Source organism: Zophobas morio, unplaced genomic scaffold, assembly GCF_036711695.1.
Source record: "Zophobas morio isolate AGI-343-1 ecotype UQ-CSIRO unplaced genomic scaffold, CSIRO_AGI_Zmor_V1 ptg000012l, whole genome shotgun sequence".
Taxonomy (NCBI): Eukaryota; Metazoa; Arthropoda; class Insecta; order Coleoptera; family Tenebrionidae; genus Zophobas; species Zophobas morio.
Window position 1 is genome coordinate 24,520,579 of NW_026972117.1, and position 27,066 is coordinate 24,547,644.

Consider the following 27,066-nt stretch of genomic DNA (forward strand, 5'->3'; position numbering starts at 1 on the left):
TCAAGTAATGATTGAAATAAAAAGTACATCCTTAGGAAGACAAGAAAGAGACCTATAACGATATAACCTCATATTCTCTGTCACTAGGCATGGAACTAGATTTCGGTACACGGATTTTTGTATCATTTATCTAATTCTCTCACTTGACATAGTTATTTCTACTAATACTAGGACCCGCTTTATCTATTTCTTTAATTGATTTTATTGTATTTGAACTTAACACTATCTTGGCACTATATCAAATTTGTTGCTATAGTCATGGTTGTAAAATAACTGATTGTAATTAAGTCTTACCGGGTTGCCTAAGATGTCCATGAGGATCTAATGACGCTTTAGTCATACCAGTTAACGTGTTGGAACCATAACCTGAAACAAAGCAGATAGTTATCTTAACATGATGTGCGTATTCTGAAACAGCACTGAAATCCTATACACGCTCGACTAGCTTTTGTTTCCACGGCTCACTTCAACCGTGTTTGGAGGCCATTCGCGTGGAAACCGACAAGAGAATCCTTTCCGCAGGGTGGCAGCAGCCACTCTCTTACCCTCGGCTTATTTTAACCTACTGTAGTTTCTCGAATACAAATATTTCCACAATACCGTATGGAGCAAGCAGTAGCAGGAGTAAATTTATGCTCACTGCGAGATTATTCCCGTTTGCAGAGACAGCAAGAATTACGTTGGAAAACTGGCAAATTTAAGCCAAACAATGTTACTTGATAGGAAAAAACGTCAACAAGTACAAAGTGACAATGAAGACATCAAAGGGAAATCAGATGTGCCTGGGGTGGTTGTGCCTTTGATCGTCGGAGCTACAGTCACATCCTGCCAAATTTGTGTGGATGAAAACAATTGGATTGCGTGCGAAAACACGGTAAACTTTGAAAATGGCAGGGCTCCATGTAAATCTCTGAAATATCGTTAGTTTTATTATTTTGTATTGTGTATCGCTGGAAGGATAAAGTACTGGAGGAAACGCGTCACGTTAAAAAGCCGCCTGTATTGATAAGGGGGGAGCGCATGGCATAATACCGAGTTAAAATTATCTTAATGTTATGATTGACACTTTCATTCAACGATTGCAAATGAAAGCGAGAAATCGATGCTTCGTTTAATGGAATTCTAGTGTTATCTCATCCTTTCATGCATCGACCGGTTTGGTCGCATGTGTGACAGGACCCAACGCGTAAGAACTAAACGATATGACGGAACACGCCGCGGAGGTATGCAGTTGTTATCAATTATTCTTCTGAAGTCTGATTGGGTTCCCGGAACAGGAAAGAGTCCTTCCTTCCCGGACTCCCGGAGCGAATGTCCTTTTCCGATTCCCTGTCCTATCTCCAGCACGCTTCAATGACTTCTCTTATTTTCCTTTTAAATCTATTGCTATTAGCTTTTGTCGTTCCGAACGATCCTTTGACACTTCTGTTCCAAATTTCGGTCAACCGGATAACGACTCGTCTTAATCACTTGAAACAATAAAAATTAAGATTCTTGGCTGCCATAATGAACGAGTGTCATCTTAGTAGCACACACGCTCTTGTTTTGTACAAAATTTGTAGAAATGAGAATTCTAATTAAATGTATTGTGAATTAAGCTCATTTTTATTGTTATTGCGTCATTGTGACGAATGCCTAATTTCGTGCTTTTTCATTTCACAGTTTATAAAACACGAAAATGTTTGTTGCGTATTTGTTGAGGATTTTGTAGTCATATAATTTTCCGAAACTAATAAATTGATCCGGTAAAGTTTTAAATGTAAGTTTTAAAATCATCTACATCTATGCTTTTCTCTTCATCCGTACCAAAAATTTGATGTCACCTCAAAAAAATTAATATATGTATGTTTATCCTTAAATTCAACGTCGTTTTGTTCTTTTACTTCCAGAGTGTACGCTAAGAAAGTATGTATTGTAATAAAGTGCATCTGGCGAATGTCTACTTGCATGTTTTTTCAACGTTTCATGACCCTTAGAGTATGAAAAAATAAGTCTCCCGTTTCCGTCTACCTGTCATTTGTTGTCGTCTGAATTAACAATTGCGAAATTTTAGGAATATCGTGCATGACAAAACATTAAACAAAACTTATCTGATCATTCCCATCAGTTATTTGATGAGGTCACCAATTTTGCGTAGTAAATGTTATGTAAATGTTATAAAACAAAATACTCCTATAACTGTAGTTCATGATGCCGCCATGATTTTTGGCCCAAAGCATCTACATTTTCGCAAAAAAAATGAAAGTTCTGTAAAAATATTGTAATATAGAAAACTGCATATCCGAATGCTCTATTTTTTTTTATTTAAGGCTATCGTAAATCGTACATCAAAATTTCTGATTATATCCCCTCAAAAACTTGATGACGTCACCTCAAAATTTTTCTGGATAAATTATATCTAAAATGTGAAAATTTTTGGAAGAAGCTGGATTTGTTGAACTTTATAGCACGGCGAGGGAAGTTCTGTCTAAATAATCTTACACCAATTTTTGTAATATATTTTTATATTTTGATGTTGCTTACGTAGGATGGATTATCTAATTTTTTTGGAATTCTAAGAATACAATATTGCTTTGTGTCAAAATTTACATCTATCTTCACAAAAAAAATGACATTTCGATTTTAATATTCAGGCTGTCCTACATAAACCTCCACGGCCTTCTATTTTAAAGATGGACAGAGATATACAAATTTTCTAAAGCCATTGTTTTAACATTGAAAGGAAAAGTTAGTACATTGCAATTATGACTCACACTTAGATATTTATTTCATTTTCAATTGATAACAAAATAACATTTATGTAAAACTGAGTGCAATCAAACATTCACACTTTATTTTTTAATCAAGAAGATCTGTTTCAAAAGCAGTTAAGTTATTTTAGCATATGTCAAAAGATGATAGTCGTTTATTTCACTCTACTTTTATTTGTTACTTTATTTTAAATGTGTATATCATTGTAATTCCAATTAAAAGTGATCCCATATATGTGTGATATTTGTATGTGTATTAAGTTATGCTTTCTCCTTGAAGCTAAAAGCAATGGCGTTTACAGAATTATAATACAAATCTCAATGCATTCTCAAAATATCAGGCTGCGGAGTTTTAATGGGACAGCCTGTATACTAATGTTGATTAATAGTCCACATTTGTTCCATTGTAGCATATATACGTCACTTTAAAAAAATTGGTAAAATAAAAATTTATTTTTAATTTCAAACATATGGGGTAATGTAAAAATATCAACATCCTACAAGAACATTTTACAATTATCTTAAAAAGTAAGCAACCAACTCTTTTGGTAACTTCCTGGATCGTGTGAATGTACTAGTAAATGCTTTTGCTTTAATTAAAAAAAGACAATTGTACAGTGTAAGACAAAAATATAGAACTAGTCAAACACCTGACACGCACTGGGTCTAACAACGCAAAAATTAATATTATACTCATTTAATAGAATATAATGTAGCAATGAAACGTATTATTAAACTTGTATTCATATATGATTACAGTAGTATATTATTTAAATGTATAGTGTGAACATCATTTATAAAAAATAAAAATTTGATTTCTACAAATATAGTTTGTTAATTTCTGCAAAATAATGTCTTCGTTGAGGCATAATCTGCCGTCAAACACAAACTTTAATATCTGTGCTATCGTATGCAATATGAGAACGAGATTCTGTCCCCGAGCGTTTAGTTTACTATCCAAACTTAATAATGGCAGTCAAAGCCCTGATTGCTGCAAGCCAGCCGAAGTGTCACGGCCGGGTGCTCGGGATCAGAGGTTTCGTGTGAATTTTGACAACCCCAGGCTACTGTCACTGACGATTGCCACCTCAGAAATGTTGTGGTTTAGCGTCATATCACAAACCTCGTTACTTCCGTTCCAGCACCCGAAAGCTATTCATTTATGCGTGTAATAGAGCCCACAAAGTTTCAAAGGAATTACAGCGAGAATGTGAAAGAGATGTTTGGATTTATACTACACAGATGTAATGCGCAATTTATATAAAATTTTAGAAAATGGAAAAAAGCGCTAAACTAATGTATTGGGATGAACATAAGATCTAATTAGATTTCTAACTAAAGTTTATTTTTGAAATTCCGATGCGACGTTGCCACATGTGTCATTGAAATTTTTAGCAATGTTTGCAATTTACAAAAGAATCGCAAACATTTTTTTTTATAAACGCTTTGTATATTAAAATTTGATTCAGTTTGTACTGCAACAAAGTGGGTACTTGTTATTAATCTTTCCATAAAATTAGAGTAGCACAGATCTTACAAGTAACACTTCTGCGATTTTTTTTTGTGAGCCCTACGTTGCAAAAACATTCAAGAAAATTAGAATAACATGGCAATGTCGCATCAGAATTAAAAAAATAAACTATAGTTATACTTTGGAGGAAGAGCTACATAAGAATATATGTAAAAATATATAGAATGTTCTATCTTAAAAACTTAAATTGTGTGCTATGCTTCAAAAACACTACTCAATTAACTGTACAATTTTGGTCTCTAATAATAATAATGAGATATTGAGCGCACTTTTAACGTACTTGCGTGATTAACTGATTAATCTCTCGGCACCTTCACCTAGCCATTTATTACATTTACTGATATTCAGTATTTATTACATACGGTAAATATAAAATTAATGTCCGGATTAAAATAAAAGATAATTTTTAGCTGTATTTGTTACGAACACGAGGTGAATGTACAGTACAGTGCTGAAAATATCTGGCCCATTAGCTCAGTTGGTTAGAGCGTCGTGCTAATAACGCGAAGGTCGCGGGTTCGATCCCCTCATGGGCCAACTTTTTTTTAATGCTGTGAGATATTGATAAAAAAAAAGATAAAAAATTTACAACATGGAGATATATAACTGCCGAATCATCGAATTTTATTGTCTAAAAAACATTTATACAAATGTTATGAGTTTTGCAATACTAATATGAATAAATCTATAAAATTTATATCCTAGACCACGGTTAATATTTTATCGATATGCTTAAACGTTTAGAATTATTTTTTTATGTAATAAGTGTACAGACACTGAAGATTTCTAGTGCCCTAATTATAAGGGAAGATAAAATGTGTAATAAGTCTGCTTCGGATAAAAGTACATTTTTTATGACCAGCAGAACAAGCGTTTATTGTTAAATATATCAATACGTACAGCTAAAACCTAATCTCGGTTTACAGGAAAGATATAATATTCATATTGGATTTTGTGTTCATTCTATGACTATCTTAACACATTCTTGATATTTGCGGCTTTTTTGCCTTCCATCAGTTTCATCTCACACAATATGATTACTTTTAATTTACGTAAAAACTGAGTTAAAATTATATCAGATCAGAACACAATTTAATGTCACCACGATGGGCTTTAATTTAGACGTGTGGTTTTGAGAAACCTTGTGACGTTAGTGACAACGACACAATCATGGCAATAATTCTCCCCCTTGTTTGACAATGATGCAATCTAATTAGTAAAAATTACTAATAAGAAAACTGCAAATTTGTAACGTATTATTGCAATAATAACGGGCCCATTAGCTCAGCTGGTTAGAGCGTCGTGCTAATAACGCGAAGGTCGCGGGTTCGATCCCCCCATGGGCCAATTTTTTTTATTTTGTTCAATATTAACAACTAAATAATAATAAATAACTCGTAAGTGAATCTTGTAAAAATAGCAGAGGTGTTTTTCTACGTAATTCAAATATATTTTTTGTATACGCTTCCAAAAACAGCTGTCCGTAAAATGAGTCTTTTTCGGACTCAATCCCAAAAAATCCATTTAACTATTATTGCTTTGGTCAATCTGGTGGCAGTCCACTGTGTATTTTCGAGAAATATTTGCCTTGATCATATTAGTCGTATTAAAAGATTTGTTGAGGTGTTTTTGAGAGCTTTAACAAAAAAATGTTGTTTGTGACACTACCTAAAACGTTTTTTTTCACTAGCAGCGATGAAGCATGCAAATGTCGACTCATTTAGAGGTAGCAAATTCAACTTTTGCGACCACGGGTTCAAAAAGAAGATTGAGGTTATGTACGCAATACTTGATGTGATTATTTCTTAAAAAATGAATAAATATGTGCTATTAACATTAATTGAGTATACGCAAGGTAGTTGGTAGACAGTGGGAGATAAAATGATTAATTCAGCAGTATAAACGGTTTTTTTTTTGTGTTGAAGATTTAGATTAAGTTGGATTAGAAATCAAAACAAAATCATGTTGCATCAAAAAATTGAACGTTTATTTTTTCAATTTATTGTCTTATGGTTTCTACTAGTGAAAAAAATAGTATATTAACCACGATTGCAAAGCCACTTCTAGACCTCGCGCTTCAGAGCCCTCGACGCTGCGCGTCTCGGGTTCTAATTTGCGCTCGGTCTAGAATGCTTGGCTTTGCAACCTTGGCTAATAATATACTATTTGGGACTCATTTGCCCCTCCAAACTCGGCTTTGCCTGGTCCCCAAAAGCTATGTTTTAGGTACTTGTAACAAAAATAACTATTATAAGATTGTCAAAAAAATTTAAAGTTGTATATTTTAAAATTTATTTTTTACGTAAATAAGAACTGCATTATCAAGGCCCATTAGCTCAGTTGGTTAAAGCGTCCGGATAATAACGCGATCAATTTTTTTATAAATAAATTGTAATGCATTTTATATAAGAGGGTTCGCGATGGTGTTGCCAGTTTTAAAAACTTCTGATTTTGGGAAAAAGTGGTACCTGAATTTGTACAATGTCTTATAAATAATTTATTTGTGATTGTTCTCATTAAACTCGATTTGTATTTACAATTGAATAAATGAGAAACTGCAAAACCTGCTTTGAAATCTTACAGACATTTTGAGGTTATTGTAGGCATGGTCAATTTTGAATCAAAATGTATCTCTTTATCTCCCGAAAAATTGACGTCATCAGGGCCGCCGCTAGGACTTTTGGCGCCCGAGTGCAAGTTTGAATTTGGCGCCCCTCTTCACTATAGAAAAGATTTTTTTAAGTAAAAATTGTGTTAAAATAAGTGGAAAATTAAGGGCCAGTGTTTAAAACGTTAAAATTAAAATTTGTTTCGTATCAAATGAACCAACAAATACCTTTATCGAACACAAATCTATTTTACTAATAAAAAACATAAATGCATATGTATCCATATCATATAACTGAATACAAAAAAAAAGAAACGAAAAAAAAAACTTAAAGCATACAAATAATATAATTAAATATATTTTTTACTGAACCAAATGAATGTTTCTAGATTTCATACTGGTAAATTCTGCAACTATTTGTTTTTATGTTCAAATTGTCTAACAGTTCATTTTCAATTGTAACAATAGTCAAGTTACTTAACCTGCCTTGATTCATAGTTGATCTGAGATAATTTTTTATTATTTTCAATTTTGAAAAGATCGCTGGCGAGATCCAACCGAAAATGGTGGTGTAAGCAAAATTCTTAATGCTATTGATGTATCGGAATCAACTGTAAGTTTTAAATGTAACATGTCTTCTTTTGAGGACTTAAAACACATTATTGAAAAACCCAAATACATTATCATATGTGTTTAGTTCCTCAAATCTATTATTTAAAAAAGGCAAAGTTTGGTCCAGAATTCGGTAAAAAAATTGATTTTAAAATTAATTTTTGGATCTACGACAACTTCGTCATTCTGCTCGTAATCAAAATGTTGCGGTTTTTTTCTTGGACGCACGGTTTGGATTGGCGGAAAAAATGGTTCAACATTAATTTCATAGGCAAGTTTGTCTGCTTCAGTTATAATTTTAGAAAAGTTTCATCTGAACGATATTTGGTACAGTAACCTATTACATCTTTAAGTAAATTGATACATACTTTGATGTTGATGTTTCTGCATCATTTTGGTTAAGATGTTGATTTGATTCAAAATATCAAATCAAATTATCTTTGAACAAACAAATTTATAGTTTTGTATGTTTAAAGCTAATAAATAAGCTTCATGTGTTATGGTACAATGCCATGAAGAAGTATCTTCATATATTTCCAGCAAATCATCAAAGATTTTGCAAATGTGATACCGTATAAATAAAATAAAATTATCGTCTGTTCCTCCGAACAGTGCAAACTCCAAACTACAAGTGCAAATAACGTCTATGTTGCATTTGCCAGCTCGGATACCAACTAATTTTTGAAGCGATATTCTCTCAACACTTTTCTGTCAATCACTAAAATAATTTAATTTATTGCTAACATCCTCCTTCACGTTCCGACAAACAACGCCCGCAATTCTCGAAACTTATTCCTTTATGATTTTCCGATCTATAAGTTTGTTCACTATACACTAAAAAAAAATAGATGTTTATTGATTTATCGATGACCGGATCACCCAAACAATATTTCTTTCTTTACTTTCTCCCAAAGTCCCAATAAACCCTTTTTTTGATTTAAAATTTTTTTTTTATTATTTTGAGAATTTTGAAAAGTGTTGCTTTACTTGCCAATTTGCCGCCCCCCTTTGGGAGCGCCCGCGTGCGGTGCACGCCTTGCACCCCCGCTTACGGCGGCCCTGGACGTCATCTCAAAGTTGTGCTGAATGAATCCTGTCTAAAATGTGCAAAATATGTTGATCCTATACTTGTGGTTTATCACTGCATTAATATTTTTTAGATTTGCTTATACGGCGTATCTCAAAAAAATTAATGTATGAGTGAAGTTATTTTCATTAAATACATCAGAAACTGTAAATCCGAATGCTTTGAAAACTTGCAGACGGGTTAAATTTATTGTAATCATGGTGGATTGTTAATCAATATATATATATATTTGTTTATTGCCCTCAAAAAATTGATGACGTCATCACAAAATTTTTAAAGTAAACACTCATTTTAAAGATGGGCGTAGCGTGCTTCTTTATATTTAATTAAACATTACATACATATGTTTATTTCAATTTATAGTTTATAGGGGTTCTCATAAAAAAATAAAAATCGCAACATCAAATTTTATAGTTTTTCGAATATACTTCAGGTGCCAGAGAAATTCTATCGAAACAACTGTTCCTTTGTACTCGGGGTCTCAGGCATTTCTTTGGCGAGAAATTTATATAATAAATAATTGTGGATTACATTAGCTTAATCAAATAAACCACATCTATAACACTATAATACTCATTTTACATACTTTAGATAGAATTTACTTGTCAGCCTTTTGAGGTGACGTCATCGAGTTAAGAAAAGATGAACAGATAAATTTTGGTTGAATACAGACTTAGCAAATCGAAGATCCTTTAAAAAAGCGTGTAAAAGATTTCAAAGTAGTCAGACTTAGGTGCATGTTTGAAGATTAAGATAATATGTCGGAGGTAAAAAATAACTGTGATCTAGACACACCAAAAAAAAACACTAGCAAAATTTGTCTAATCATCCCCACCAACAATGCATTGACGTAAATACGCTATTTAAATTGTATAAAATACCGTATTTCTACACTTGTATTTTATGAATCCGCCTTAATTTTTTCCATAGATATCAAGATTTTTGAAAAATATTTTACGGATACATGCAAACTGCGACGAATAACAAAATCAGGTATAGTTTTGGAAATATCATTCTACCCTATAAAATTTTATTGGCAGTAACGAGACGGACAGTAGTACCACAGTAAAAGATATTTACAACGTAAAGTTGTCGCGTGTCGGTAATCCCCAGATGTTAGAAAGTAGAATAATCCAGGTTCGGACAGGAACCATCGTTACTCACGAACGAAAATGACCATTATTTTGTGAATACCTGCTAAATGTTCTCTTACAAATTCGGGTGAACTCATGTGGGCCATAAATATTTCTTACCATTGTACTACTGTCCGTGTCGTTATTGTCAATCAAATTTTATAGGATAGAATGAAATTTCCAAAACTATACCAACATGTAATAATTGGGAATCACGGGAACCCATTTCCTCTTAATTTTAGCACATGCCGGGTCAGTGATAGTTCAAAATTTCCTGGGTTGATTTTAACTTAATTTTAGGATAAAATAAAATAAAATAAAATTTCACTTCTTTACACAAGGTCACTCTTTTAACATAAGTATTTTCACAAAATCGTTCCATAAGTACATTTTTTAGATTTCCCGATTATTCGAAAAAAAAATCTTATCGTTGACTTTCTAACAAAAGCTTTTGCAATATTAGTTCTAAATGTGCAACTTAAAAAAAAATTGGTCGGAGGTTATTTCGACAGATTTTTTTTTAAGAGAACCCCTATAAGTTAAAATAAAAATATGTTATGTAATATTAAAGTAAATGCAAAAAAGCTGCTACCCTGTGTATATTTTAGACGAATTTTTCCTTTACAAAATTTTGTTATGACGTGGTCAAAATTTTTGCAAAGACACGTATATTAATTTGGTTAGATGCGGTGTAACACTAATAATAATAATAATAGTTTTTGTATTCCCAATTTTTTGGAAAAATGGAGTGAGCCATTTCTGATATAATGAATAAAATATGTCGACTAGGATTTAGCGATAGGATTTATTCGGCAAAATTTTAAATGACGTCATAAATTTTTTGGAGGGATAAACAGGTACATTTTGATTAAAAATTTACCATACTTAGCATAACTTTAAAACGTCTGCAAGATTTCAAAGCATCTGATTTTTTTTATACAATTTTGATTTTTTTATTTCTCAAAAATTTCAATATCTGGAGTAAAAACTCAACAAGGATTCATAAACCACACGCGTAGGACATGTTATTTTATACAATTTAAAACCCATTTTCTACGTACAAATTTGAGGTGATGTCATCACACTGTTGGTGTGGTTTCGAAGATTATCTGTTTAGCATAAAGCGATATAAACGGCGGACAGACAGACAGACAGACGGACCGAAATCTTCGTAAATCTTTATACACCTTATTTGTACTTAACATCGACTTAGTAACTGGGTACCTGCATACTGCCACACACCTTTCTTGGGTCATGCAAAAGATCCGCCGCAGTTTTAGCTACTAAAATGTTTTCTCCGTCCGCTGCAATTTACATTTGCTGGACTTCACAATTTAACTAATTAGAAACCATACTTAATCAACATTTACAGATTTATCCCCACTTAAAAAAATGATGACGTCAATTCAAAATTTTGCTGAATAAATCCTACCTAAAATATGCAAAATTAGATCTTCTTTTTCTTTAGTCTTATCAATCTTATCAATGCATTCACATTTTTTACTCTTACAGGATGACTTAAAAAAATTAATGGGTAAAGCAATTCATATTACTGATCAAATTAAAAACTGTTGACCCCATTTTCCCGAAAATTTGGGAATACGGTGCTGCTATTAAATATTAGATTTATAATTACATTAATAATTAATTAATATTAGACGCAAAATAAATTCTTATAACTGCTCTAAGAGGCTGGATTTGTTTGACTGTACTTCAGGGGCGCGGGAAGTTCTATCTGAACAATCTTAGACCAAGTTTTATACAATATATTTATTTAATGATGTATGTGTAGTAAGTTTTCTACTTCAGATAGGATATGACGAAATTATTTAAAACTCTGCGTTTGAAAAGAATTCAGGTGAAATGCGTGTAAAATATTGTCAAGCGTCGCGTGACAAAACTTCAAACTTACAGCTAAATGGTATATAGTATGTAAGAGTGCAGTGCCGCAACAAAAACAATCACTTTTCTTTTATGTTTTCATAATTTTCCTCAGCTTACAAAGTTGCCCCTGAAATACATAATCATCAAAATTATAATGTTCATATGCAAATTAGTGCCGTTTCATCGAGCGGCTCGTAGGCAGCTAGTCAAAATTTGGTTATAAAACGTTGTGTTGGTTGTTTCATAGCCGACGGAAGCCACTTGGTGGAGGGTTATATTAAGTGAACGTCAGGAAACCACCCGCGCCTCTCGCTTTCCCGGCTCCGGTGGCGAATTTCCTGCCGTGAGCTTCACGCTCTCGAGTCGAGCGCAAGAACGGCAACGGGGAGCCCACGAAATACCTACAGATCCGAAATCAACAAATTTATGAGATTTTATTTTAGCTTGCGAGGAAATTTGTATTAGCCGATTTGTCGTTTTCGGTTATCTGGTTTATGTCGAGGATTTTCCGTCATTTATTTTTACATTTTTCCGTCGCGGGAATTTTCTATTTCCCGTTCGACGCTCTTCATTATTACCGGTGTATAATGGAATTTCTTTTTGCACGAAATTTTCGGTTTCCCCTAAATACATAATTAAATGACACGAATTTGAAGCTGAAATGTACAGAATGAGGGACGTAACAACGTTTCGATTCAGTTTTATCCTTGATTTGTAGAGGGTGTTTCACCCAACACTAATAGAATAACATAGAGAATAGAAGAAAGGTTGAACGGATTGTTAAATACGTTTACGACTAATATTAAAGTTTTAATAGAAATTACAACACGAGTTATCAAAATTTAATCATGGCAATATCAAACAAATTACTACATACCGTACAGTTTTTGCTGGAAACACTGCCACAAGTGTTTCGGTACATAGTATGGCCTTCCTCAGGCAGATGAATTTAATGATTATTAATTATGATGCTCTATTAATTATTTATTTTCCTTTTACTGAAATTCAAAACACTCTCATAATTATTAAATTTTAATAAAATATCTTATTTATAGTATTCATTCACTAAATACAAATGACATAAAAGTAAAAGGAGGATGGTATAACAACAAATTCCCTGAGATCCGTTGAGATAACCTATAATAATGACAGGCTACGGTCTGCTATATTCCATGCGAAAAACAGATTTCTCTAACCTCCTTAGGTATGTATGTACATTCCGATTTTTGAAAATTTGACGTTGCTTGTTATTTATGTTTCGTGAACAGATAACAGAATATTTTAGACAGCGAATTGATGACGCAAACTAAATATTAATAAGTTTTTGTAGCAAAAATAATATGAATAACAATGGTCAAAATTTGCTACAAATTTTTCCTCACATCTGCTTTCAGCGCCCGTTAATGTTTACATGAACATTACTTTGACAATACATTTCCTCTACAGTCACTTTTAATTTTAAACCTAAGATCTACTTGGGTTTTAGTACGAAGATTTAAAGAGAACTTCACTGATCACATTTAAAACACTGATTCCTGAAAATTCTATGGTTTACCGAATGCATGTCTAACAGTTAAGAAAATAAGAATATATGTACCACGATATGTAGACAGACAACCCTAATTTGGCGTTGGTCGTGAAACCATATAAACATGTGATGAAACCACCAGACTAGAATTAAACTAACTAATTAGCAACTAATTAATTTACAACTTTTATTAAATTGTCAGAACGAAAATATCAGGCTGATAAAAAAGTTGTCAGTAGCTGAAATGTAAGGCAACATTTTTTTTGTTTTTCATATGTTATTTGTTATACATTCTATAATACCTAAAGTAAAATTAGTACGTCTCCCGTTTCCGTCTGTCTGTCTGTTTGTCTGTATATCTATCCGTCTGTCTGCCGTCTGTCCAGATTTTTATTTGACAGATATAATAACATAGTCCTACATAAGTAGTTTATAATTCCGCCTTGAGTTTTTACCCGAAACGTACATTTTTGAAAAAAATCTAATTTATAAAACATTTTGCAATTTAATTGAATCTGCAAATCCGAATGTTTTAAAATCTTGCAGATGTTCTAAAGTTATGATAAGCATGATAAATTTTTAATCAAAAAAATTGATGGCCTCAGCTCAAAATTTTGCCTAAAATATGATCAGTCTATACTTGTAATTTATTATTACATTCATATTTTTTAGACTTGCTTATACAGGGTGACTCAAAAAAATTAATGAATCAGTCAGTTTATTTTGTTGAATAAATCAAGAATTGCAAAAATGAGTACTTTGAAATCTTGCAGACGTTTTAAAGTTATTCTAACGATGACAAATTCTGAATCAAAATATATCTGTTTATCCCCCCCCCTCCCAAAATTTATGACGTCATCTCAAAATTTGGTCGAATAAATTCAACCCAAAATGTACAAAATATAAGAATTTTTACTTGTAATTTATCATTGCATTCATATTTTTTATATTTGCTTATACAGGTGGCTCAAAAAATTAATGGATGCGTCAATTTATTTTATTGATTAAATCAGGGACGGCTTATTCCATTTTACCAGAAAATTTTGATAATACAATACTGTCATTTTTAATATTACACTGCACCAATCCACGTTGATATACATGTTCTTGCAAAAATGTTGATGACGTCATCACAAAATTGTGTAAAGTAAAAACTAAACTCGAAAATCTTATACCTTAGGTGCGAGGGAAGTTCTGTCGAAACAACTTTCGACAAGGCTAAAATAATTGCGCAAACTTAATATAAATAAGATCAGGAAAGTTTAACTACTCGTTTTTGGTTTAACATTCAAGCTTAAATAATTATGCCATCAACATCACCTCATTTAAGTTGTTTATAAATGAAACTGTTTTTAAAAACAATTTATATTTGGACAAGTATACTAAAATTTAAACTATAGTCTATGTTAAAAAATATCTGACCTCTTTAACAATATTTTCAACCACTGTTATAATTTTACATTTGGCATATCGTTGCCTAAAAATAAATATTTTGAACTTATGATACGATCAATTTTTTTAAATATTTTTCTTTTAACCAGATAATATGAACATTTAGGAAGAAGCTTAGTACTAAAAATTTAGAAAAAATTTTGTAGGTGACTTATCAAGTACCAAAGTTGCACTATAATTGATAGTTTTTTAAACGAAAATTTTTGACCATTTAAATGAAAATTGCTCCGAACCATTGATGAAGAAAATGTCAAAATATTAAAAATATAAAGCAATAAAACTATTCATAAAATATTTATTCAATTTTCACAATTTTTTTTAACACTAGAATGTGTATATGTTACTTATATTATTATTATACGGAGGTCACCAGAAGATGTAGTCTATCTCGAAAATCTTTATCAATTCCAGTCAGTTTTTGTAAAAAAATAGTACTATTCGTTATTATGCAATACGTGTTTCATGCGATGTTGATTTATTTTCAGTATTTGGTTCATTTGAAATTTATTTTATTGATATAAAAATTATTGTTGCCTGAACTATTCATGCATAAAATCAAACGACTATTAAATAAAATTTTTCGATATTAAAATTTATTTCTAAAATATACGCAGTGTGAAAAATCGTTTGATTTGTCCTACTATTTTATAAATTTCAATTCTAAACTCTTAACATAGTGACATTTATGGTTCTTATAAATTAATATACTTAACTCTATTTTAATCCATTAATTAGAAATTTAATTTTCCTCTTGTCAATTTGAAAGTTTGAGTTGAAAATGCCACTATCAAAGACAAATCTCAAAAATCCTTGCTATTTTGATAATGTTTTTATTGCTCTCTTGATGCATAAAAGCCATAAAAATACGATCAAAGACAGCAGTAGATTTTTGACAGTTTGTCTTTGGGAGTCGCATTTTCAACTCAAACTTTCAAATTGACAAGACGAAAATTCTATCAAACACAAATTTTAATAAATCCTTAGCTGTCCGTGATCGTGTTTTTGATACTTTCTCGGTGTAATGAATATAATATAATCTAATTTCCGTGTTTTCCATTATTAAAACACCATGAAAACAATGCTTCAACATTAACCATAGCGACGACAAATACCGATAGAAGGACCTTATTTTCTGCGAACATTAAAAACCAAAAACTGACACAATTGAAAATATCCACCATGATTTTTTAATGGTTGTATCCATTACTATTACTTTGAAGATAAAAAAACTGCCTAAATTAACCCTAAAATGAAAAATGTAATGTGAGATACTTATTACTATTTGTTGACTTAAGAAAACGCAAGAATATTTAGCTCAACTTCCATAACACTGATATAAATAACTGAACAAGGTGCTACCAGCTAACAGTACAATTTCTACAATGACATTTGTGTTTCCTGCAAATATTTGTAGATGTTAATTATTACAAAATATTTTAGAATCCAGCAAAATTCGTCATTTTCAATTTAAAATAAACGTGTAAAATTCAAGCAAACTACTTCTACTTCGAAAGCTCAGAAAAGATCTAAATTGAGTATTTACCTTGGGACTGTGAGGTGGCATGAGTGCTCCATGATCCTTTGTATGACGTATCTGTAACAACAAACGACAGTCAGTAACTTCTTTAATCAACAAACTAACCATAATAATATTACTTAATTGGATTACTACACTACAGAAAGTTAACACCTGTATAAAAATTAACACGTGTCAAATTAGTAAACATTTTACAGAACTAATTATTACCAGCGAATAACATGGAGAAGTTACTGAAAGTAGAGCTTCTACTCAAGTAATCTGCCGTCGGCTTTATATCCAACATCGCAAGTGATAATCAAAGCACAATTAAAGATCTTCGGTCAGTGCGTTACATATTTCGCATAAAATAAATTATTCACAAAACACAGCATCTGTCGTCACCATCTACTAATGGAAAAACCATCAACAACAAATAAATGTCACCACTGGTTAGTTTTTTCGATTATTGCTAGTGTCAAAGGCAATTTAAACGACGTTTACAGTAATCTGTCAAGTTGCCCGAATATGAAGCACATTTATGATCAACTGTGAACTTTTTCACTGTATTTTCACGCCGAGCTTTTGAATAGGTGGAGCTAGGGGTTGAATGGCGGCCAATCAGAAGAACCAGATACGAATGGCTTGTTGCGTCATAAATAAATCCCTCCTTCCCTTGTGAACTGATTTAGAGGGGATGAATCTCTTCCTGACAATACGTTATGTTTTATTGTCTCCTACGTATCTACTAGGATTGGGCTTTTATTTTTACGGAGTTCTATTATTTTGTTTAAAACCACTTCATTTAGACGTCGCAGGAGCAAACAACCGGATGTATTGAGATTCAAGAATATATAAATATGTAATTTCGGACAAATTCGTGACAGCTTTAAGAATTGTAACTACACTGACAAGGAATTATTTAAATGATAGGAAATGTTAAGTATATGCGCATTTTTATCGATTTAAACTTTAAAATGATGGAAGTATTGTTAAGTACTTAAAAAAGAAAGTCTGATTTAAATTCGAAACCGCTTCAGAAATGAGCTTTTCGCACAATACCTGTTCAGGTACATATAGAGTTTCTGTCTCTCTCTCTCTCTCGGTTGGTGATTTTATTAAACAAATAACTTCGAAAATTACCGGACAGATGGTTGTGAAATTGTATACGTGTTTTAAGAATATTATGTACATGATAAAACGCTAAACAAAATTTATTTGTTCATCCTCACTAAAAATTTAATGACGAAAGCTTTTACGGACCTTAAGTTTATCGTAGATATACACATTCCAATTTTTTAGAATTGTTTACATAGAATGGCTCATTAAAGTAGTATTTTCATGACAAAAAATAACATTATAAAATCCTCCGAATCAAATGTTGTACTTATTTTATCTAAGAAACCGAACTTTGTTTTTTAAACATTTTTTTTTTAATATTATATGGAATCGTATAATGTGCTAAAATGTCCACGAAAGATTAAAGACTTAAATATGAATCTGCCTTTTCCCTTCTCTTGTTTTTTATTTCCCAAGCCTAAGCTAAGGAAGTATTGTAATAGGGTCCACCTCACAAATAGCTATTTTCTTATTTCTTCGACGTTTCATGACCCCTAGAGTATGAAATAGTAGGTCTTCCGTTTCCGTCTAGCTGTCGTCTGCGGTCTGCCGTCTGATTAAAATATCGTCAACCCCATCCACAATATAATGACGTCGCCTTAAAATTAAGATCTGGTTTTGGTCATTTTATTTTTTTAGAAAAAACTTATCTTATTTACTACACGTTTTTATTTTAGTTTATTTGTTTATTCATTGTGTTATACAGACATAATGTTGGTATAGACATGATAGTTGTTAAAATATAAAATTATGTGTAAAAAATAATAAAAGCAAAAGTCAAAACAAGAGTAGAAAAAATGTGGAGTACGTTCTTTTTTTTTCATTTACTTGTTACGAACAAGTGAACAACATAATTCAACAGGTGGTGAGTGTTTATTAAAAAAATATTCGTTAAAATTGGAATCCAGCTATTCACAATCAAACCTTAAATATTATGGTTTTAGAGCGATTTTTCAATATTCCTAAAATCTTTGTATTTCAAGAACTAAGAATTTTCTAATTCTTGCATTTCGACTGATACAGCTATCTTTCTGGTATCCTTCTAAGGTAAAATAAACAATGTTGAAACTTCGATAAGTTAAGGAAAAGTTTCCTCTTTGTTAGCTTATTGTACCATTGAGGTAACGTCGATTAAGAAGTCCTCTCGGATTGGCATAAATAACTTTTGTACCTTTCGTCTGTCACGCTACGCCCATAAATACAAGAAGCATTGTCTTTGTCATTTTCTTCCGCCTATAGATTAACTCTATAATTGAAGCGAATCCAAGTTGGAATACCAACAGAGAAATTATCTTATCTAAACAACAATTCTTTTCCTGAAATTATTGCGAAGTGAAAGCTTTGTTTCCATTTATCAAAGACAATACATTATAAAACCAACTGCTTCTCCGGCGAGTGCTTTTGGAAACAATGAGAAACTTCAATAATTCCGACGGCGGGCGAGGTGCGGTGTAAAGGTAATTTGGCGAAAGCTTGTCTTGTCGGGCGATAAGTCACGCCGTTAGTACCGAAAGCTCCGCAACGGTGGCGCTGCTAACCGGAAGTGTAGCCATAGCAACCCGGCAGCCACATCGATTGCCGCCGCCGGCTGCCGTTCCGTGCTAACAGAAATTATGTGCCGAGAATCACTGTAAGGCGATACTATCGCACACTCACTATTTTGCTTTTTCCAAATTAATACATTAGGTTTTTTTAGCATAATTCGGTTTTTTGTTTCCTTCAAATTATTTGCTGATTATACGCACCCCCGCTTAACATATCGTCACGCTTATCAACGCTGATTAATTAAAATTCAAATTCGTCACCTGCTATAACGAAAAATTGACTGAGGAAGGTTTGGGTTTGAGGAAACCAGATTTTATTTTCCGAGCGTAGGCGTAGCTTGAATACATTTAGCGAAGGGTTGTTTTTGTTTCCTCGATGTTTCTTAACCCCTAGATTATGAAAAAGTAGGTCCCGTTTTCGCTTGTCTGTTATCTGTCGTCCGTTGGAAATTTTATTAGTCGTATTTGAAGAATATCGCGTAGATAGACACAATTTGATGATGCTATCTCAAAATTTTGCAAAGTCAGTCTATTTATGTTTTATAAAATAACATGCTTCTATAGTTGTGGTTTATGAGTCCGTTCTCGTTTTTTCCTTGGACATCGAAATTTTTGTAAAATAATCAAAATTTTACAGTTATACTACAAAACCGCGTGCGCACGGTAAATCACAATTCAAAATTTATCTTTTCATACCTTCCAGACCCTTGATAACGTCATCTAAAAAGTTTGCTACCTAATTACTGTCACAAGTGTGCAAAATATTATAATTCTACACTGGCTTATCAATGCATTTAAATTTTTTAGAACTGCTTAGGTATATGCTAACATGTATAAATCAATTACGTGCCTAGATGTTCGGGAGAAAAAAGTTTTGTCTAAATAACTTTAGACCCATCTTTCACTTATTATAGCAGCAAAAAATATTTAACGGTGTTGTATTGTTTTTAATTTAACTGAAATTCTCGTAATATTTAAATGTTTTGAAAACAAAAATTAGAAATAAATTTCCGCAACTTGGGTATGAGTTAATAATTTCCAAGTGAATTTTATACATAAATGTGAAGAACAATCAACAAAAAACATCATCAAGTTGGCTATATACAGGTGTCCTAGATAAAACTCCGTGGCCTATTATCCTAAGTATGTATAGAGATATTGAAATCTTGTAAACGCCATTGTTTTCAGCTTGGACGGGGAAGCACACTACTGTTTTAATGTTTTATGAAAATATACTTATTATAAAATAAAAATATATATGTTGTAATTTAACAAAATATTGGTTTGTTTTCAGAGCATTAGGCTGGGGAGTTTATCTGGGACATCCTGTGTAGTAATACGGATAACAGAATCTTGCTGACAACCAAGATTATTTATCCTGAATTATTGAAAAAAGTTTGATGGTCTCTAACATCAACAATTATTTTCAATTTGTGCAGTTGTTGTTAAAAGTTACACGAAAATTCTATTTTTTTTTTAATTAAACGATCTACAAAAATTTTTTATTAGATTTATATTAACAATAATAATAATAATAGGAGTCTATTGGGTTAAAATATATAACAATTTACAGTCGTTTATATACAAGACAACAATTTTAATATTCTGATACTAGTGTATACAAAATGATGAAAAAATTACGTAAGTGCTCCATGGTACGTTTTTAAGAAATCTTTGAAGAACCCTAAAAAAACGGTTAAAAAAATTCCTGTACCAAAATTTTTAAATTATTGAACGTCAAACTTGAAGAATTAACTTATTCGAAATTTTTTTATTGAATTGTATTGTCTAAAAGATAGTTAAACAGTTAAACAATTAGTTACTAATAATTTAATAATAACGTCATTTTTACTGTTGATAGATGTAATTTTTGACAATTTTTATCAATCAATCAATCAGTCCAAATTTTCAACTAAATTCACATTAGACATATTAGAATGACGAAGTTCTTCAATTTTGAAGTTTAATATTTTCAAAAATTTGATTCAGAGATTTTTTTAACCATTTTTTTTTCGAATTCTGTAGAGCCTTCTTACCGACGTACCATCGAGCAAATACGTCACTTTTTCATCACCCTGTATAATGTTATTAAAATATTCTCCAAAAGAACAAAATACATTTCCGACAAATATTTTTTTAATGGAACTTGTAAGCTGAAATATTAGTACTTTTACTTGAAATTTGATAAACGCCATAAAAAAATTTGATTCATTATAAAAAAAAGAAAAAAAAAGTTTTAAACTCGAGCATTTTTTGTGTAAAAAACATCATTTTTAAAAATTCACATTTCGCCATTTTTAAAGATGGAGGTTTTGAATTTTGCATGAAACTAGTGACCGTGACTTACCATGTGTTTCGAAAGAAGCAGGCTGTATTTTATAACATATTCGAACTTTGCTAAGTAAGCTTTGCTTTAATATTAGATTTGTTGAGGTTTCTCATATAATATTCAGAAGAAAAACTATTAGGATAAACGTTTGTGTATAACGTAGCTTTTCTTGTTGTTGAATGAATCTAAATCGGCAAAAAATATTGTTACGTTGTACGGGTATTTAAAATCGGCGTGGGATAAACTCAACAATTTTATTTCTCAGTAACACCAAATTACACGATTAACTTATGTACAGAATAATTCTAACTCGACTGGAATGGATTTGACTAGACTTCTCCCATTGTCTAGACTATACTAACTACTCTCGACGGTGGTTCTTCATTTAAACAGCTGCGTGGTCCTTCTCCAATGTCTCCGTAACAGCTTCTAGGATTGTTCTGGAACACCCATCGCGACATTCGCTTCCAGGCTTTTCTCCAGCCGGCGTCACCGACAATGAGTCATCATCGCGGTATATACTAGAACCCATAGGCGTCGTACTGGGGCGGCGTATGGATTTATTTTGTAACAATATATAGGGAGTTACGTTTAAAATAAACGGTTATGGTGCTTAACTTTCCAAAGAAACATCGTGTTTGTGTAAAAATAATTTTAAAGTGTAGCCCCAAATGAGTTCCGTCCGACTATGTCAAAGTAATTTGGGACACCTGTGTGTAACATACGAACACAACCTCAAATAATGCTGAGAGAGAAGTAAAAAGTACGATCAAAGATGGCCATGGATTTGCAAAAGTTTGTCTTTGATCATTGAATTTTCAGCTTTAAACGTTCAAATTGAGAAGACGAAAATTCTGTTAAATCAAAGATATGAAATATGATTGTTTGAAAACCCAATAAAACTGAAATTTCAGGTATTCAGAATATAGTATAGTTAATTATTTTGAATCATTATTGAAAAATTACACTACAATTTTTTTAATTTCAGCTTGTTTACTCGTATTAAGTTAAAATTTTTTTGTTCATTTGTGGAGGTGTTAGTATAAAACCAAAAATTTCTCCTACTCTTAAAGATAATGTCGATTAAAATTTTATTTTCATAAATGCAAAGGGCTCTGGAGACCTTTGTAAATTTTCTGCGTTTCACAACCACAAAAGTATGAAAAAATTAATCTCCAAAACTACTGAAGTGTTGTCAAATTTTATAGGTATTTTTGAAATGTCGTTCAACTGGTAAAACGGTAACCACAATTATTTATTAAAATTTTATAAAATAGCATATCTACTTCTGTAGTTGTAGTAATAAATCTGCCTTGATTTTTTGCTCTTGGAACCCAGGTTTTTACAAAAAAATAAATCAAAATTGTATAACATATCATAATGTAAGAGGAACGTTGACCAAACGCTAATTACCTCATGGCAACATTTTTTTCTTACACTGTGACTGGTATTATCTATATTTCTCTTCTAAAAAGCTGGATTTGTTTAATTATAGTGTTTAATAACAGTAACATAAGACAAATTTAAATACAGGGTTATGATAAAGTAATGCACAAAATGAATACGAAAACATGTCCACCTTTTTATTTTACTCTCCATTTTTTAACATATGTCAACAAAATGTTATATCAAATTTGTAAAAGTTATGACGTCATCAATGATTTTTTAAATAGGAAATAGGAAGGTATAATTTTGATTGTACTATTTGATAAACCTTGTAGTTTGATGTAGGGATTGCATAACAAAAAAAATTGGTCTAAAGAGTTTAGACAGTACTTCCCTCGCTGTCGGAAACTTGTCGACTGCATGCCTATTGTGTGTGTGAGTAAAGTAAATTTACGCTTTCATTTATTTTCTTGAATCACCCTGTATATGCAAATCCAAAAAATATGAATGGAATGATAGATCACAAGTACAGACTGATCATATTTTGTACATTTTAGATATGATTTATTCGGCAAATTTTCGAGCTGACGTCATCAAGTTTTTGGAGGGGATAAGCAAATATATTTTGACTAAACATTTATTATGCTCTTTATAACCTTAAAACATCTGCAAGATGTCAGAGCATTCCGTTTTGTAGTTCCTGATTAAATCAATAAAATATATTTACGCATTCATTAATTTTTTTGAGTCACTCTGTATATGCAAATCCAAAAAATATGAATGGAGTGATAAATGACAAGTACAGCCTCATCATATTTTGTACATTTTAGATATGATTTATTCGGCAAACTTTCGAGCTGACGTCATCAAGTTTTTGGAGGGGATAAGCAAATATATTTTGACTAAACACTTATTATGCTCTTTATGACCTTAAAACATCTGCAAGATTTCAGAGCATTCGGTTTTGTAGTTCCTGATTAAATCAATAAAATATATTTACGCATTCATTAATTTTTTTGAGTCACCCTGTATATGCAAATCCAAAAAATATGAATGGAGTGATAGATCACAAGTACAGACTCATCATATTTTGTACATTTTAGATATGATTTATTCCACAAACTTTTGAGCTGACGTCATCAAGTTTTTGGAGGGGATAAGCAAATATTTTTTGACTAAAAATTTATGATGCTCTTTATAGCCTTAAAACATCTGCAACATTTCAAAGCATTCTGGTTAGCAGATTAAAAATTAAATTTCAAAATGTTGTTTTATAATTTTGATTTTTTTTTCAAAAATCTGGACGTTTCGGGTGAAAAGTCGATTCAGAGTTGTAAACTACATGTGTAGGACTATGTTATTTTATACAATTGAAAACCCATTTACTATGTACAATTTTGAAGTGACGTCATCGCATTAGTGGTGGGGATGATTAGACAAATTTTGGTTAGCGTTTTACCATCTACATGATATTCTTAATATAAGTACAAAATTTCACAACAATCGGTCGAGTACTTTCGGAGATTATCTGTCTAATAAAAATCCGGGACAACAGACGGACAGACGGACGGACAGACGGACAGACGGACAGACGGACGGACAGACGGACAGACAGACGGAAATGGGAGACCTATTTCTTCGTCTTCTAGGGGTCATGAAAGATCGAGAAAACGTAAAAGTAGAGAGTCGGCCGACGGACTCGATTACAATACTTCCTTTGCTTACGCTCGGGAAGTAAAAATGAGAAAAATATTAACTAACAATTAATAAACTTGATTTTAATGAAATAATATTAAATAAATAGGACAATACGTTGGAGTAAAAATGTATGCTATAGAAATTGGTCAAATTGTTCTCTGTTCACTATCTGACACAAACCCAGACGATGGTAGACCTGATTGGCGGAATTTTCAATACTCTGGGGACTTATACGAGTCATTTTATGATGAATTCGTGCTTTCAAGTCGTCTAAATAATCGGATCTGTTCATGTAAACACGACTTTTTAAATGTCCCCATAAAAAAATCAAGGGGTGTCAGATCCGGAGATCTAGGTGGCTATTCTATTGGTCCACATGTTCTAATCCGCCTTTCATTTACGCTATAATGTGGTGGTGCCCTATCCTGTTGGAACCAAATCCTGCGATCTAAATTTTATGAACTATCTGGATCAGGAAACGTAGCTATTAGACCCAGAGGAAGCACTGCAATTCTATGATGATCTAAATATCAATTAATTTTTTGGGTATACTGGGTGTGTGCCGCTTGAACCCAATGAGGTTGTTCTAGAGCCCAGCAACTCGAAAGTACATTATGTGCATTACTTTATCATAACCCTGTATATAGAATATTGCGACAAATAATCGAATAAGGACAAACTTCGGATGGTTAAACAAATGCAATTTACTGCGGCTATGTTAAATATGTCATTAAAATTTTGGTTTTTTTTTCGAGAATTCACGACAAATTAAAAATTTACTAATTTATGAAAAAATGGGTTTAATATTACAGCTTTTAAAAATTCTAATTTTCGAAAATTAATTTTTTATTTTATTCATTCGTCAAACAAAATATATAAAACATACATTTTATCAATTTTATCGTGAAGATGCCCCGAATATCAATTTATGGGACGAATAATTATTTCTCACTTAAACTACACAGTACTTGAAATTTCAACAACAGATGACATTCTCCACTATACCATTCCGTCAATCAACCAGAAAGCTTTTGTCACACGACTGTTCTTAAAAAGTGTGTAACATTATCCAATCACGACATTATTTCGCTACACCAAAGCCAATTATTATGTGATAGTGATAGCGTCCCATGACCGTGTTGAACGAGACCACCCTCTCTGATGGGTCATGATACTGCATGTAGCACGCACACACGGCTGACGCCCGTCCGATGTTCACTTCTATTGTGCAAGACAATAGGGTTTGTTTAGGATGACGATTGACATACGCTGACAATTTAACTACAATGACAATCGCGAGCGGTGTGAAGTGAGCTGGTGAAGTATGTCATTTCGACTACCTTTGTTGTCCTGTGGGAACGCTCAGCATGCGTTTAACAAAACGTTTATTTTGATTTCGGAGGTGGGATCTCACAGCCGCGGTGTAATTGAGTGTTCACCGACACTTATTGTCACCTAATTTATAAATCTTTTTATCGTGCTGTGGGGCGATGTTGGGATGAGGTAAATAATTAATTAATGGCGACAAACCATGAGAAATCTCGTATTTCTCTAAATATGCGATACTTATTAGAATTTATAATTCTGATTTTTGGTTTATTTTTGTTGTATTGTATATAATATATATATAATTTTTTAATTTTAGCGGAATGTACTTAATTTCAGTCTAATAAAAATTCGATTGATGAATTTACTCCAACTGGATCACACCAAAAATTCTCTAAAAATACGGCTTTGGAACGACCTCACAGAAAATACTTGTCTTAACAATTGCATTGACAATATCCTTACGACTATTTCTTTTCCATAATTTAACAACTTATTTATATATCTATGCAGTTCGGTTTTAGATCTAAAAAGATCTACGACACTAGTGCTCCAAGAATTAATAAATGTTATAAATGATGCAATGGAAAACATGAAGTATTAGGGGGGCACATTTTGTGGCTAAACTAAAGCTTTTGACTGTGTTACACTAAATATTCTTGTAACTAAGTTAGAACTATTTGACTTCAACACCTCCATCTTCAAATTTAATAAAACAATATCTAATGAATAGAAAACAAGAAACATGCTTTAATGGTGAATTATCTAATTTTACATCTGCAAAATATGGTGTACCCCGAGGCTCAGTCCTTGGACCACTACTTTATTCTTTATGCAAACGACACGATATGGTTAAATGCTTCCAAAAATGTGACTGTCTTAAAAAAGACAATGAGTGAAACATAGTTAAACGCCGAGGAATGGTTCAATACCAATAAATTATCAGACAATTCTAAAAAACACTCTACTTTTTTCGACTAAAAGACAAGATATTTTCAGCACTCAAAAACAGAAAGATAATAAATGGGTCAAAGCACATTAAACGTAGTTAAAATTGTTTAAGGTTATTTAACTTAACTTCCCGTGCCCCTAAAATATAGTCCAACATATTCGCCTTCTTTAAAAAATATAAAATTTTATTTTTTGTGATAACCACCATAAATTAAAAAAGTGGAGATAATATGACACCGCGGAGTAATCCATAAGTGTGCTGGTCTTAGATTGCTAACATCAAGGCCGGGAATTTACGTTGACGATTATTGCTCTGAAAATTTGTCTTAAACCTTACAATAGATTTAAAAATATGGGAAAATCAAAAATCGTCTACAAACCAACACAACTAAATAAGTCAAAATGTACCTAAAGCACGCCTCTGGTATTTATTTTTTTATAGTAGAAAAACTAACATGATAAAGCTTGTGCAGTCTGCCAGGTACATAATACGAATGACCTCGCTTAGTTATGTTCACTAAAGTGCAGGTGGTCGACGAATTCACTCGCGTAAGTCCGTGCTCTGTTTATTATACAGTCTAGATTTTTTTGTGCATGCCTATACGGCAAAAA

At 32.0% G+C, this 27,066-nt stretch overlaps 1 protein-coding gene and 2 non-coding genes across 4 annotated transcripts in view; 2 read left to right on the plus strand and 1 right to left on the minus strand.

Moving 5' to 3' along the window:
* Positions 1 to 27,066, minus strand: part of LOC135128443 (DNA-binding protein D-ETS-3) — a 157,936-nt gene that overhangs the window by 61,933 nt on the left and 68,937 nt on the right. For both annotated transcript variants that reach the window (XM_064055353.1, XM_064055352.1), the window contains exons 5-6: positions 16,129 to 16,179; positions 295 to 366 (exon numbers count right to left, since the gene is read on the minus strand). In XM_064055353.1, coding sequence (XP_063911423.1) covers positions 295 to 366; positions 16,129 to 16,179 — 123 coding nt within the window. The remainder of the gene's footprint in view (positions 1 to 294; positions 367 to 16,128; positions 16,180 to 27,066) is intronic.
* Trnai-aau (transfer RNA isoleucine (anticodon AAU)) lies at positions 4,745 to 4,818 on the plus strand. Its single transcript has one exon. It is a non-coding gene; the product is annotated as a tRNA-Ile (tRNA).
* Positions 5,555 to 5,628, plus strand: Trnai-aau (transfer RNA isoleucine (anticodon AAU)). The gene has a single exon. It is a non-coding gene; the product is annotated as a tRNA-Ile (tRNA).